The sequence below is a fragment of the Nyctibius grandis genome, chromosome Z (genome assembly GCF_013368605.1).
Source record: "Nyctibius grandis isolate bNycGra1 chromosome Z, bNycGra1.pri, whole genome shotgun sequence".
Classification (NCBI taxonomy): domain Eukaryota; kingdom Metazoa; phylum Chordata; class Aves; order Nyctibiiformes; family Nyctibiidae; genus Nyctibius; species Nyctibius grandis.
The window spans coordinates 33391792-33407208 of NC_090695.1; the positions used below are offsets into that span (position 1 = coordinate 33391792).

The 15417-nt window shown below is 38.2% G+C and overlaps 1 protein-coding gene across 1 annotated transcript in view; it reads left to right on the forward strand.

The window, feature by feature from the left end:
* Positions 1-12111, forward strand: part of LOC137676957 (lysine-specific demethylase 4C-like) — a 231841-nt gene extending 219730 nt beyond the window's left edge. The window contains exons 15-17 of the mRNA XM_068424161.1: positions 4343-4462; positions 8376-8468; positions 11200-12111. Of these exons, the coding sequence (XP_068280262.1) occupies positions 4343-4462; positions 8376-8468; positions 11200-11358 (372 nt within the window). The 3' untranslated portion in view covers positions 11359-12111. The remainder of the gene's footprint in view (positions 1-4342; positions 4463-8375; positions 8469-11199) is intronic.
* The last annotated feature ends 3306 nt before the right edge of the window (positions 12112-15417 follow it).

Sequence of the window (15417 nt, forward strand, 5' to 3'; positions counted from 1 at the left end):
GTGGTGAAGTGTTCGTCCTTGGAGATACTCAAACCCAGCTGGACATGTTCCAGAACACCTTTCTGTAGCTGACCATGATTGGAGCTGGGGCTCTGAGCTGTGAAACAGCTGGAGTGTGAAACTGGATGCTTAAGCAAATAGGCTTTTCAGTACAGACAGTCACGATTTTGTCTGTGTGAAGAAGAAAATATACTACGTAATTGTATGGGAAATTTACATGGTTTACAAGCTGAATCACAGAATCACAGAATGGTTGGGGTTGGAAGGGACCTCTGGAGATCATCTAGTCCAAGCCCCTTGCTGAAACAGGTTCACCTAGAGCATGTTGCACAGGGTCGTGTCCAGGCAGGTTTTTAATATCTCCAGAGACGGACATTCCACAACCTCTCTGGGCAGCCTGTTCCAGTGCTCTGTCACCCTCAAAGTAAAGTTTTTTTCTCATATTCAGATGGAACTTCCCATGTTTCAGTTTGTGCCTGTTGCCTCTTGTCCCGTCGCTGAGCACCACTGAAAAGAGTCTGGCCCCATCCTCTTGACACCTGCCCTTAAGGTATTTGTAAGCGTTGATAAGATCCCCCCTCAGTCTTCTCTTCTCCAGGCTAAACAGGCCCAGCTCTCTCAACCTTTCCTCGTAAGAGAGGTGCTTCAGTCCTCTAATAATCTTTGTAGCCTTCCGCTGGACTCTCTCCAGTAGTTCCTGTCTTTCTTGAACTGGGGAGCCCAGAACGGGACACAGTACTCCAGATGTGACCTCATTAGGGCAGTGTAGAGGGGGAGGATAACTTCCCTTGACCTGCTGGCTATGCTTTTCCTAATGCACCCACGATACCATTGGCCTTCTTGGCCACAAGGGCACACTGCTGGCTCATAGTAAACATGTTGTCCACCAGGACTCCCAGGTCCTTTTCTGCAGAGCTGCTTTCCAGCAGGTCGACCAGCCTGTACTGGTGCATGGGGTTATTCCTCCCTAGGTGCAGGATCCTACACTTGCCTTCATTGAACTTCACTGGGTTCCTTTCCACCCAACTCTCTAGCCTGTCCAGGTCTTGCTGAATGGCAGCACAGCCTTCTGGTGTATCGGCCACTCATCCCAGAGGGAACACTCTGTCCCTTCATTCAGGTCATTGATGAAGAAGTTGAACAAGACTGGACCCAGTACTGACCCCTGGGGAACACCACTAGCTACAGGCCTCCAACTAGACTCAGCACCGCTGTTCGCAACCCTCTGAGCTCTGCCGTTCAGCCAGTTCTCAATGCGCCTCACTGTCCATTCCTCTAGCCCACACTTCCTGAGCTTTCCCATGAGGATGTTGTGGGACACAGTGTCAAAAGCCTTGCAGAAGTCAAGGTAGACAACATCCTGTGTTCTCCCCTCATCTACCCAGTCAGTCATGCCATCATAGAAGGCTATCAGACTCGTCAAGCATGATTTCCCTTTGGTGAATCCATGTTGACTACTCCTGATAACCTTCTTTTCTTCCATGTGGTTGGAGATGGCATCCAGAATGAGCTGTTTTATCACCTTTCCAGGGATGGAGATGAGGCTGACTGGCCTGTAGTTTCCTGGGTCTTCCTTCCTGCCCTTTTTGAAGACTGGAGTGACATTGGCCTTCCTCCAGTCCTCATGCACCTCTCCTGTTCTCCATGATGTTTCGGAGATGATGGACAGTGGCTTCGCAATAACATCTGCTAGTTCCCTCAGCACTCATTGGTGCACCCCATTGGGTCCCATAGATTTGTGGGTGTCCTGTTTGTCTAAATGATCTCTAACGTGATCCTCCTCAACCAAGGGAAAGTCTTCCTTTCTCCAGACTTTCTCTCTTACCTCCAGGACCCGGGATTCCTGAGGGCTGGGCTTAGCAGTAAAGACTGAAGCAAAGAAAGCATTCAGTAACTCCGCCTTCTCTGTATCCTCCATCACCAGGGCACCCACCTCATTCAACAGCGGGCCCACATTTCCCCTAGAATGCAGACTGAGCCCCCACTTTATGTTATTTACAGCTGGTGTATAGGAACGTTGAAGGATTGCCATATCTTCATGTCTGACTTTTCATTGTATGACTGAGAAAAGTGAGGGTGCATTTTTGCAATTTTGTCAGCCTAAGAAATGGGTCTAATCATTCTGCAGAAGAAAATAGTGAGAATTATTTTTGCAATGAAAGGAGAATCTCTAAAATGGTTATGTAATATGAAAATAAAAGATAGGAACTCTGTCAGAAATCAGCAAAAACTATTTAGCACAGGTTTCCCGAATATTGTTCTATAGACTAAGACATTGTTGTGATACATGAAGAATGGGATTGTTATTTGTCTAGTTATTTGCTTGAGAAGTCTAATTTTCCATATGAGCAATTCCATTAGCTATCCTAGAGAAGCTGTGAGATGTTTTTCTTGTGCAAGGTGCAAAGGGAGCAATTCATGCTGGGCTTTTGTTCTTGGAAAATTAATGTTTGGCTTGACGTTGTTGATAGATCATTTGTTTTCAGGAGATTTTCTGTCTTCTGTGATGCATTTTAAAAGTTCGGTTCAAGACACTTAGCCAAGCCTCCTTTTTGCACTTTAGCAATAAATAGATAGAGGAAGAAGTACGATAATGACAATAACCATCTTGACAGTCATCACTGAGAAGAGAGCTTAAAAATATATTCTAATTTATAGTCAGAGCTGTGATAGTATTTAGCAGTCCCTGTGCCCTGAAAAGTCATAATTATTCCACTTTTGGAAAGTAGGCAGCAGCCATCCTTTCCCCCTTCCCTTTTCCCCCTGCCACTCCTGGAAATATAAGGAAGGGTAATACACTAATGCCACCCACTGCCCCAAATATATGGTGAATTTGAAAGGATATATTTTCCTATGTCTGTCACAGCAACCTTTGCCAGGCAAACACGCAAGGCATATTTAGAGCTGTGCCCTTGGCACAGCACCTGAGGGATGACAGAGACAGTATTGTCATGCAGGAAAGTGTGTTTCTGTGAAAATACAGCTTTTCACTTCTTTTCTCACGTGTTGAATCAAATTCATGGATTAAGATACATGTGATTAAAAACAATTTATAAAGCCTGGATTTGGCTAGCATGATATTATAACAAGATAATATCCCCTGTAGAAACACTGTTGTGCATTTTTGCTCCCACATTTTGAGTTCTTTGTCATGGTGATTGTTGGCCTCTCTTAGACGTGAACCGTTGAACTCAAAAATGCAATATTTTTGTAAATTATTCTATGTAAATCTGAGACTTTGAAAACAGCAATAGTACTGCAGTAACCTAAGATAATATCAGGTCCTGCAGGACCTTGTCACTGAGTCCTTGTACCTGAGTCCTTGGCTTTATGTTTTCTCTTACCATTCTAGACCTCTTAGCAGTGAGCTCAGGTAACATGGTCACTGAGCAGGTACTCTCACACCTAGGAGAATACCACTAAATTAGTGCTAATTTACATGACAAGTCTTGTCATGTAGTCAGTACAAAGTGTAGATTCCTTTGTTGGCGTATTTGGCAGAGAGAGGTTCCAAAGAATTGGTGAACACAGACCTTACAGGATCCTTTTCTGGTCCTTCGTGTATTTCTTCATGTGGACTGCTGTTGTTATGGGTGTGTGGTCAGTGTGCCCTGCAAATGAGTCATTTAAGTCATATTGAACCATATGGGGCAAAAGGAACCATATGGGGCAAAAGAAGCCATAACAAGAATATGTTGGAACTAGCATAAACTGTACTGCTCTGACGTACTCAACAAGTCAGGCACAAAATTTGGCCAAAACACAGGAAAAAAACTGCCTCATATCTTCAGAAAAAAAAAAAATCTCACTTAGTTCTTCTTTGTAAGCATTTGGATTCTTTCAGTGTTTCTCTGTCAGCTAAGCAAAGAACTCATTGGCATTCTCACCATTTATAGTTTGATCCATCAGGGTATGTTTCAGTCAGCAAAGTTAGCAGCTAGCAAAAACATGCTGTGGTTAACAAAACATGAGTTACTTGAATATGTAAAAGAGAAAGTGTTACACATATGCAATTGCACTTTAGTGATCTTTATTTTCAATGTGTGACGGAAATTGATTTTGGGGGAAATGTAGCACAGTTGCTGATAGCTATCTGATTTATGCATATGTTGCCTTGCCAATGCACCATCAAGCTGTAAAGAGAATGTTTCTTTGGTCAGTATTTCGTTTTCATAAAGGCTAACAGCATCTTCTGTTGGCCCATTAGTAGGATTATAAAACTTGAAACACACATGGTAATAAATCTCCTCCACTTACCAAGTTGTAAAAGGCAGCTTACTGGTAATTTCAAAATGTAGTGGCTTGCTCGCTGATTTGAGAATCCATCCTTCTTTGTAAACAGAGCAGAGATTGCCTAACGCTGGGCCCACCTGCAGAGGGAGAGGTTGTCCAAGTGAAGTGGCCTGATGGAAAACTGTATGGTGCAAAGTATCTGGGAACAAACACAGCTCACATGTATCAGGTGGGTGTCTATATTTATTACCATGTGCTTGTTTTTCAGATGTCTTTATTGCGGTTTGTTCATTCGGCTTTAGCATTGGAGTGGCCAGCTTCACCTTCAAAGCTGCAGAAGACTGGACTATGGACTTTTACTGTAAATGCTAATGCATTTAAACTAATAAATGAAGCTGTCTAAACCATTAACAAGTGGTGTGCACTCTTTGGGAGTTGAGGTTTCACCTGTTCTTATAAAATCAAGAAAATGAGTTATTTAGTAAGAACTTAGCTGAACAGGTGGGACATTAAGACTGAAAGATAACATTTGTTATTTTCTCCAGGTTATTTACTTTTATTTGATGTCAAGTAATTATACAATTAATGATATAAAATTAAGTATTGGTCTGTGACTACAATGAAACCTAGGCATTTTGTAAAAGGATGGAAGGGAGGACAGTAAAAAGAAGAGCATAGATTGCCCCACTTTCGTTAGTTTGAGGCACTTTTGAATTACTTAACACATAATCTAAGCAGTGTTTTATCCTCAGCAAAGGCAAAAGGGAACTGAACACTGAAGGCAGGGCTAAAAAGCTGACTTCTGATTTCAGAGACACAATAATTGTTTTTTCATGTGCTTGCCTTTGAGAAAAATCAGTCAGCAGCTTTGAGTACTCAAGTGAATAGTAGAAACTGCAATAAAACAATCACAATAATAATAGCACTTCTGAAAGAATGAGAATCGAGGTACATTTCATTTATATATATATAATCATTTTCAGTTTTGTAACTCTTTTGATCTGAGGGCCTCACATTACTCTACAAAAATGGCAAATTTACTATTACATCTGTAGATAAATTAAGGCACAGGGAGGCTAAATGACTTGCTGCATTGACCTTCTCACTTTGCGAATGACTTGCAATCGAACTCAAGTCCTCAAATACCTGATCCCTTGAGCTAGCCTCCAGATCTTACCTCTTCCCTTGTACTTAGCAGCTGTATTATGTTGTGAAGGTGAAAAGTTCTTTATGAAATGTAAAGATTATGGTTCTATAGTAACATTAACCTTCAAATCATTTAATCTTCTAAGCAGCTGGTCTCCTGAGGAATACTGTGAGGTAGATTAGATGAATGTTGTTATCTTTCATATTTGAAGGAATCTGACATAGTCAAAATAAACTTCTTTGTCTCATTTTAGATGTCTTGGACAACATGATGAAATCAGTTTAGTGTAAAGAAAACAGATTAGCATGCAGAGGTTCAGTAATGTTTGGAGTTCCTCAGCATAACAATCATGGGAGATTACTGTAAACTGCCTTGTAACAACCCCTATCACAGGGGAAACAGCAAACATTAAAGATTAGAAGGAGTCCAGATTGTACTACATAGGACTTTGGAGACAAACAAGTGTTTGAATCTGTAGGGCGGAAGAGGAGGCTGGCACAACATGGCCACAGATTATGGAAAGTCTGTTACATGGAGGGTGCAAGGCTAACTTCAAGACACGTCAGTAGTTCTTCCTTTGATCTTTCTACACAGCCTGTCTGATAGATCCCAGGACCCGTGCATACACGTACTCCATTCTTCTTCTGGGTTGAGAGATCTGTGTTGCAGCCTTGAGATTCTCTTACCAAGTCTTTTGTGATCTCTTAGTTGGTACGACAAAAGGAGAGACTGAAAAGGACTCTCTGAAATGAGTGTTATGATCTAATAAGGCACATCTGTTCTTCTTGGATAAATTTGTGAGTTTTCCTCATATTTGTGAGACATTTGTACTGAATGTGACAGTACTTGTGCATGCAGGAGCTATGATACAATGCACCAGAATTCGTGTCATTCAGTTTGACATTCATGACCTGGTATCCTACACAATCCCTAAGCAGAGTTATACATGCCAAATGAAGCAGGTGTTCAAGTGAAATTGTTCATGTGATCTACGTTTGATGTCTTGATAATTTTTGATATTGACATTCACTATTTATTTTTGAGCTTCATTTGAGATGATTGAATTATCCATTCACCCTATTAATTGCTTTATAACAATTTCAGCTGACCTTTTATTTATGATGCCCTGATAAAAGAAAATCTCATGGACAGAATAACATACTACACAGACCCAGTATAGCAGCAGAAGTCCAAATAAAATGACTTGCTGGATAAAATTGATTATTTGAAATGTAGTATCTGAAGTCTGGATTAAATTGGAGCTATTAGAGATGGTGGGTTTATATTTTGCATGAATCAAGATACTATTGAAAGTCTTAGAGGAGCTCTTATGTTTGCCTTTAATGGTATGGCAAATTTATTTCTAGTGTGGTACGCTGAATTATAGTTGAAGAACTTTCAGTTACTCTTCACTGTAAGTGTTCAATGTATTTTATGCTGCAAACATGCCAGATTCTGTGGTTTGATGCAGTTGCTTGCTGCTGTACACTATGGATAAAAGCAAAAAGATTGCCCATTCAGTAGGTGTTTTTTTGATCTCATGGAGCTGGCAGGGTTCCTTTCCTGCTCAGTTCTTTCCCCAGTGATGAAAAAAAACATTATTACCAACTACATTATGCAAAACATATTACCAAATACATTGCGCAATAAGGAGCAGGAATAGCAGAAAGGCTGCTCCTGCATCCTAGTGAAAAAATATGTAAATTGCCAGAATTTTATTAAACAAGCTTAAACCAAATTGACCTTTAAGTTCCTCTAACATACTACTAACAGACTAGGTTTATGGGATTAGGAACAAAGAGGAGGAGCAAGGATTAGTTTTGTGACTTTGCTGTTCATCTGTGCTCTGTGTATTTTAAATGCATTCCAGGTCTGTGCATCCCTGTTAAACTGCTGTAAAAAAATTGCTTTAAAGAAGCTAATAGTTCATAGATCTGTACCTTGACTTTGGAGAGTGGATATACTATATTGGATTTTTCAGCTGTTCACAATTAGTCTGACATACTTAGTCATGGCAAGGTTTTATTTTGAACCTACAAAACCCAGTCCATTTACAGGTTCAAATGCATGATTTTTCAGTTTTGTCTATGATAATACTTTTGATAAATTAATGTTTTCCTATGTACATACTTGGGCTTATTCTTCCAACCTAAGTCAGTTGTTGTCATTCATATGGTCTTGTTAAGTCACCTAAGGACGTGGCATGGGACTTCTTTTAAGTTTATCCCGAACTTCAAAGTACAGTTTGTATGGGAAGTAAAACTGCAGTCATAGATAATAGCTGAAATTCACAATTGTTAGATGAAGTATTAAAAAAAAATCAGCAGCTACTGAAAAGACTTAAATGCTTCAAAGCCTCAGCATTTTAACATTCCCAACACCTAGTTACATTTCCTTTCTCATTTTCTGCTAACAGGGTTCATGTTGGATTAAATCTAAACCTAAGCATGATAAAGCTTTTCATCTTCTGAACAGAGCATTTTAAAGAAATTCCATCAGATTCAATAAAATTCTGTTAACTGCTATTTCCTTAGTTGTCACTCATACTTTCTTTCTTTTGACATGGTATTCCTCAGCCTTGAAGCACAGGCTGTTAAAATTAATTTTTTATTCATTAGAAGCAAGTAAAAAAAGGAGAGGCAAATAAAAATGGCATGAAGACATTTTAATATGTCACTCCTACAAAAAAATATTGTCTGTGTCGTTACTGCTCAGCATTCCTAATCTAATAAATTTTACTTTATTGTATATGTGACAGTGTTGATTTTGAAGTCTCTTTGCTTAGATATTGTTTTCAACTTATGAAGGTGTTGCAATTCCTAAGAAATAATGTGGGTTTTATGTTTTATCCTAGTTTTACCTTCCTAAAATAGATAGCAAAATGTATATAAATCTTCTGTGTTTGCACGTATATTTTTGTCTGGAGACATTCCCAGAAACTTCCTGAAAAAGTTAAATTATGACTTTATTTTTAAATACCCATTTTTTCAATTAGGTTGAGTTTGAAGATGGTTCTCAAATAGTAATGAAGAGAGAAGAGATCTATACGCTAGATGAAGAACTTCCTAAGAGAGTAAAAGCACGTTTTGTGAGTATTTGCTGACCATAACTTTATAGTATATATATGCTCAAAATGCCAATAATGCTATCCTTGGTTTTATTCTGGATTTTTGATTTAAATTGGACAAATATTTTGTGAAGCCTGTACTAATATGACTGGCTAAATCAGTACAACAATTAGCACAAGCGTCCATTTGCTAGTGAGAATTGTTAGTTGTTCTTCCAGTACAGGAAAATGCTGTTGTCAAACATAATTCTTTTCTCCTAGAAGGGACATCTTGGTGGATCATGTGTCACATCATGAGTTATCAAGTTAGTAAAGTGTTTAAGTTGACAGGCATTCTGTTCTTTCAGTATGCTTATAATGTGTATACATTTCTTAAAACTCTTGAAGTTCTCAGAGCTTTATGATTTTAAAAGGATTGAATTTAATGAAAATGCAATTAACTTGTTCTAAGAAACAAAGCACCTGATCAAGACTCATTAATGTCGCTGGCAGGACCCATCAGCATTTCACTAGTATCTGGTTTAAAACTAAAACGTCACTATATTTTTTGAGTTTCCTGCAGTTTCAAGCAACATCCACCAGCTAGTCGTTTATATGTATGCCATGTGGAAAAGTGTTGAGGTTCATAAAGATCATAATACTTGGAGTTTGAAAAGGAAAAGTTCTGCTCTCCAGTTGTTGGAGAAGACAAGATGACTGCTCTTACCTGTCTTTGTCATTAATGCTAAATATTGTACAATTCAATCCATTACCAAGTCTACTCAGGAGAGCACCATGTTCTTCTCATGTCCACGTTCTATTTCAGAGCTGTTTGTTCAAAACTGCATTGCAAGTTAAAAATTACCTTTCTCAATATGTAAAACCAAAGCCTAATGATGCAAAAATCTTGTCATACTTGAGAACAAACATAATTCACTGTTCTGAATAAAAAATTCTCTCTTATTTAAAGAATACATTCAGTGAAACTTTGAAAAGGAGAGCAGAGTAAGGTATATTTTTCATTGCTGCAGGGAGGTGGGCACGTACACATTACTTGTTTACACATCTGTTATGTGATGTTAATTAGCTGATTCTTGAGAGCTGGGTGCAGGGAGTTGTAGGGGAATGATGCGTAGAGTTGATTCTTCAGGCATACATCATCTTAGATGAGTTTGGTGGACTAACATAGCATTACATGGAGAGGTAGCTGAAGAAGATTTCAGTCTGACTTTCCTTTTCTATGCTTTTGCCACATGCAGCTGCCATCCTCATTACTATCATCATTTCCTTTCATCCAGTTCTCACCAGCCAATCCCAACATGGATGCTGTATATTTCAGAAGCTAGAGGTGTGTCAAAGGAAAGGATTGGCATCATGTGTGAAAGGGACAATAAAGCTGGGAAAGGAAGAGAGACAGACAAACATGAGGCTGTCAGCCTGCTGAGGAAATAGAGTAAGATTAGGACAGCTCTTTCTAATGGGAAGTGCAGTGATCAAATATTCTTGGCTAAGACACCTTTTTTTGTCAATGTATTTGGGATAAGTGCACACGTCTTTCAGTGTCTTGACCACCTAGGGTTAAGATAGATGTCTTTGAAAATGTTAAATGAACCATGTGGTTATATTCAATGGGATTTTTCATTATATGCAGAAGGCATCCATTACCATTTTTTGGTTTAGAGACTGTGTGTAAAAAGCATTTATAATTAACTGCATGTTCTGTAGAATGTAAACTGTTACATTTCTCTAATGATAACAATGCAAATGTAATTAGGTTTATGCTACTCTTTTTAAAATCGAGTTTTTATAGATCAATATTTGGGGGTTTTTTTATTTGACACATTAACTTCCTAGGGAATTTAAGTATAGGTTAAAAATGCTGAATCTGGTCAACAAAATAAAACAAAACCTAGCCTGTGCTCGGACCTGTGGATGATTTCCTACCATTGCCTCAAACACTATAAATTTGTAGCTTAGTCCTCAAGCTATGCTCAACACCTCCTTTCCCTCCTCGTGCTGGAGACAGTGCAAGTTAAAGACAGCTTATGGTATTGTTTCTGCCTCTTGAAAAAAATTACACCAATTCCTTCTCAATGGTGCTTTTCCTAATCCTGGGAATTTCACCATGACTTCCGTAGTGGAAGTTGGTCCAAAAATTTCTGCCACTGCTTTTTCCCAAATGGCTTGTTATTTGCTGTCCCGCTGCTTTGTTTGAGTTGATTCCCGACTGTTTTAAGTTTGCTGACAAATGACTGAATTTGTGACTCCAGTTGTTTGCAAATTAGGCAGTGTGGAGGTTTCTTTTCAGAGGTCCTTGCCATAGTACCTTGCACTAAAAACTTTTCTGAGTAACACAAAGTGGTGGATAATATCTGATACTGCTAGGATCAAACCTACCCAACAATTGCATCACTTCCATGTTGCTGTATTCACCTTGAATTAGAGTGAAAGTGTCACCTGTGGATAAAATCAAAACTAACAACCGGGGTGTTAGTCATATGTTTCTAAGGAACACTACAGACCTTGAGAATTAAATGATGAGTAGTACATGCAAAATATGGAAAAGTAAAAATTATATTTTAAAAGTGCATTTAAAGTATATATTTAATATTTAGTCATTTTACTGAAAACAATTGTAACTGCATAATCAGGAACGTAGCTAGCTTAATATGATCTAGTGAAATATATCTGAGTTTCCATGTAACTTGTCTAAAATATGTCAGAATATGGTGGCCTGTATGAAGCTGTATGTGTAATTAATGTCTGGTTTTAGTCTACAGCCTCTGACATGAGATTTGAAGACACATTTTATGGAGCAGATATTATCTTGGGAGAGAAGAAGAGGCAGAGAGTATTGAGTTCCCGCTTTAGGAATGAATATGTGGATGATCCAGGATACCGCACCTTCTTAAAAAGCTCATTCCAGAAGTAATGCCAGAAGGGGCTATAAAGGAAGGAAGAGAAGGGAGAGGGATGTTGATTAAAAAGCATGCAGCATTATTTGCAATTGGTTTCAGTTTAATTGAAGCAAAAACTCGGTTTTACAATTAATGAATCCATACATCAGCCTTGTAAGCTGAAGTACTTGAGTTCTGAATTCTTCAGTTAATGTATTAAATATTATGTAATGTTTTGCATTATGAAACTAAAGGGGAAACCAAATGAGATTAAGAGAGATTAGACAGTGGTATGCTGAAGAAAACTTTCAGTCCTGCTCACATTGAAATAGATAGTAAAATTCCCTTTGCATTATGAGAGATGGTTCACATTCAGAAGAGGAGACTGACTTTTTAGTAAATGGAGGTAATTTCAGTGGCTCATTTTTTTCTGCAGACAGGAAAGGATGTTAAGTTCAATAATAAGTTTTTATAAAACATTTTTAAAACAAATACAAATATGTACATTATTAAGACAAACAAAAGCTGTACTTTGTACAGTGCTTTTACATTTTTATGTCACTACTGCTTTCAGTAGGGTTTGATATGGACAACTGTTTGGCTATCTTCAGCGCAGCAAGGGTGTTTTGTATATTTAAAGAGGCAGATTTTGGCAGTTATTTTTAAACATGTTTTTCATAAGATCTATTAAAAATAGCTATTTGTAAAATATAATTTTCTTTCATGATGTGTACGAAAAATTAAAGCTTAAATATATATGCTTAACAGCCTAGTTTTGAAGGGATGTATTGTGGTCTTTCTTTTAAAATAATAGTCTATCAATGTAAGAATGTTTTAAAATAAACAAAGAAATACTGTCGTTTTACTTGCAGCATTTTGTCTGTTGATATGATTTTCAATCCTATTATTTTATACCTATAGGAATCCAGAAACTTCACTATATGCAGTATGCATGTAGTTTCCTGAACACAGCAGAATATACGCAGAGACACACACATGGCTTGGTATTAAAATGCAAACTAAATACTGTACTTTCTTTTCTTGTCTTTCTATTTCCCTTCAGTCTTTGGCATCTTGATCTTTTTGAATGTTTCACAGAAAGCAGTCTGAATTTGACTGAAACACTTGGGTATGTGAAACTAGAAGAGAGCTTTATCAAAATGACATCTGTTTCTGGTAAATTGGACCATGAGCAGAATTTCTGACTGTCTGCCACAGGAAAAAGAGCCCTTTCAAAATCCAGTTTAAATCTGAGCATTGCTGTTTCTAGGGTTCTGCTTGCAAAAACACCTGAATCACAGAATCACAGAATCAACCAGGTTGGAAGAGACCTCTGGGATCATCGAGTCCAACCATTGCCCTGACACCACCATGTCAACTAGACCATGGCACTAAGTGCCATGTCCAGTCTTTTTTTAAACACATCCAGAGATGGTGACTCCACCACCTCCCCGGGCACCCCATTCCAATGTCTAATAACCCTTTCTGAGAAGAAATTATTCCTAATGACCAACCTGAACCTCCCCTGGCGAAGCTTGAGGCTATGTTCTCTTGTCCTATCGCTAGTTGCCTGGGAGAAGAGGCTGACTCCCACTTCATTACAACCTCCCTTCAGGTAGTTGTAGACTGCAATAAGGTCACCTCTGAGCCTCCTCTTTTCCAGGCTAAATAACCCCAGCTCCCTCAGCCGTTCCTCATAGGTCAGACCCTCCAGACCCTTCAACAGAATATAAGGACCCAAAGAATTTTTCCTGACAAACCCGGTCCTTTATATGCTGAGGCACACAGATCTTTGTTTCACTGTAGACCCCACATGTTTATTCTTATTTTTTCAAGTGGACAGTGAAATCTTTTCATTTACTATGTGACACTTCAACTGACAATTTAATTTTTCTTTGTTACGTTAACTGTCTTTTCTGGTACCATGAAATCACTCAGATTCCCTTTAGTCTAAGAAACGGCTTAACTGTGACAATTGGAATGTATTTCCAATTGACAACACTTTCTATAGAGACAGTGGATTGTGGTGGGTACTGACTGGCATATTTCAGAATATCAAGGCTCTTCCTGATTTTGTAAAGGAAAAATAAAAACTAGTGATACATTTGCAAAATGCAAGATTGCTGCTGCCTTCTAAAGTTAAATGCAGCTGATTGATAACCTAATTATTGTTGCTTAGTTTCAAAATACTGTTCTAGGATAAGAGTGCTTTTATGATCCACCATGAAGATTCAAAACAACTGTGACATTATTAGTTGGTTAAATACATAGAAATATATTTTTTAATTAAATAAATGATGCTATGAGGGTACTACAGAGGCTAGAAATGAAATGCATGTTCTTTGCCTGGATCTGATATGACCTGATAACCATGAATAAACTGCCTCATCCCTATAAAATGGATCCAGCTTCTTTTTCTTCAAGTTCCTTGAAATTTGCTAATTAAAGTGCTGCAAAGTTTTTTTTAAAAGAGCAGGCTTGTTTGTCCTTCTACCTTCCAGCAAAAAAAATCTTTACTTTGGAAGTTCTGGAAGGCTTTGAAATGATTTTTTTCTGACCTTTGTAAGGTGTTAGAAAACACGTGCTATGTAAATGAGAAGCGTAGTCATTATCATGGTCACAGTTTCCTGACATCTGTTTCAAGACCTCTTGGCCCTTGCAAACTGGACTGGCTAAACAACTGGGCTAGAAAGGGCTTTCCTGCTCTTTTAGAACTCCTGAAAAGCCACATTTTCCAGTTCCACGTCAGGTATTGATATGGACCTTTCAGGTATGTGAGAGAGCAGATTCACATGCAGTGGTTGGTGTCCATGCTCTGGGAAACCAGGAGCTTGCCACTATCTGAATTGGGTAGGTGGACACCAAAACAGGGTCATTTGCTGTTTGTGTAACCAGTTCTCGATAGCAAAGTTCTCGCTCCAGTAAAACCTTTACGTGTTTTTTTTTTTTATTTTAAAGTGTCTGTGTGACGAATAGTGAAGTAGATAGGAAGAGTGAAATGTTACCGTTAAAGACGGGCTAACTGAATCAGTGGTGGTTTTCCTAGGATAAAAAAAATCATTGAATGTCCATAGCAAGAGAGCGCTGCACACTGCAGAATAGGAGGAACCACGCTCTTTCTATTATCTTATTCATACAAGAGGGAAGTAATTGTTTTGCATATTTAAAAATTGTGAAGGCTACGGGTATGCTTGTGAGTGTATACACGCAAAGTAATGGTTTGACCAGGGTACACTAAAAATTATTTTTCAGGATATTCACACTCATCTAATGAAAAATATGAAGGAAGAGTCTGAAGTACGTGAATTTATGCTGGCTTGTGAAGTAGAATGCACTACGACTATGGTTTCCACATCTATAGCTAAGGTCTGAAAAAATTACTAGAATTAGATAAAAAGTAGTTTAGTTCTCTTGAATCGTATTTGCTTTTGTATTACTGTAGCAAAGCAATTTTGTTGATGGTTAATAGGAGCTCTACAATATATTGTGTTGTGCTACAGTGGTTAAAATTTTCAATTAAAAGGAATAACAGATAAATTCCTGCAAAATATTTTTGCTTTGAAGCTTGTTTATACTTTCCAGCTGTGATGCAAGTGAACAGCAATTTTTTGTAACAGAGAAGTTAATATGAAACCCTGATACTTACAAATAAAATATAGCAGGATAAAAGATGCCCCTATTTATGCAGTTCCACCCTTTCTGATTTTGTGAGATATTCTCTGGTGTAGAAAACATAATAGGAAAAATTACTGATAAACTAAATACTGCTTGAATGATCATCTGGCTAAATAACAAATAGTTGTATTTCCTACCTGTTCTGCTTGATTTAGCCATCTCTGTTTAGTGGCACAATCACAACCGTTAACTTTGATAACAGATGAAGGCAAAATGATAATTTCGCTTATTGTTGAAATGCTGTTTTTTCTTCAGTGTCTAAGTTTTGTAGTGGCATTTCTGTTCCCTGTTAACCATGAAGTATTTCATGCCAGTGTCCAACAGCATATTATCAGGAGAGAAAGCTTATGTATAGTGGGCAAGAGGAATCTTTCCTGCACATATGCACAAAAGGCATATCCATCTTTTCTGAAAATTGC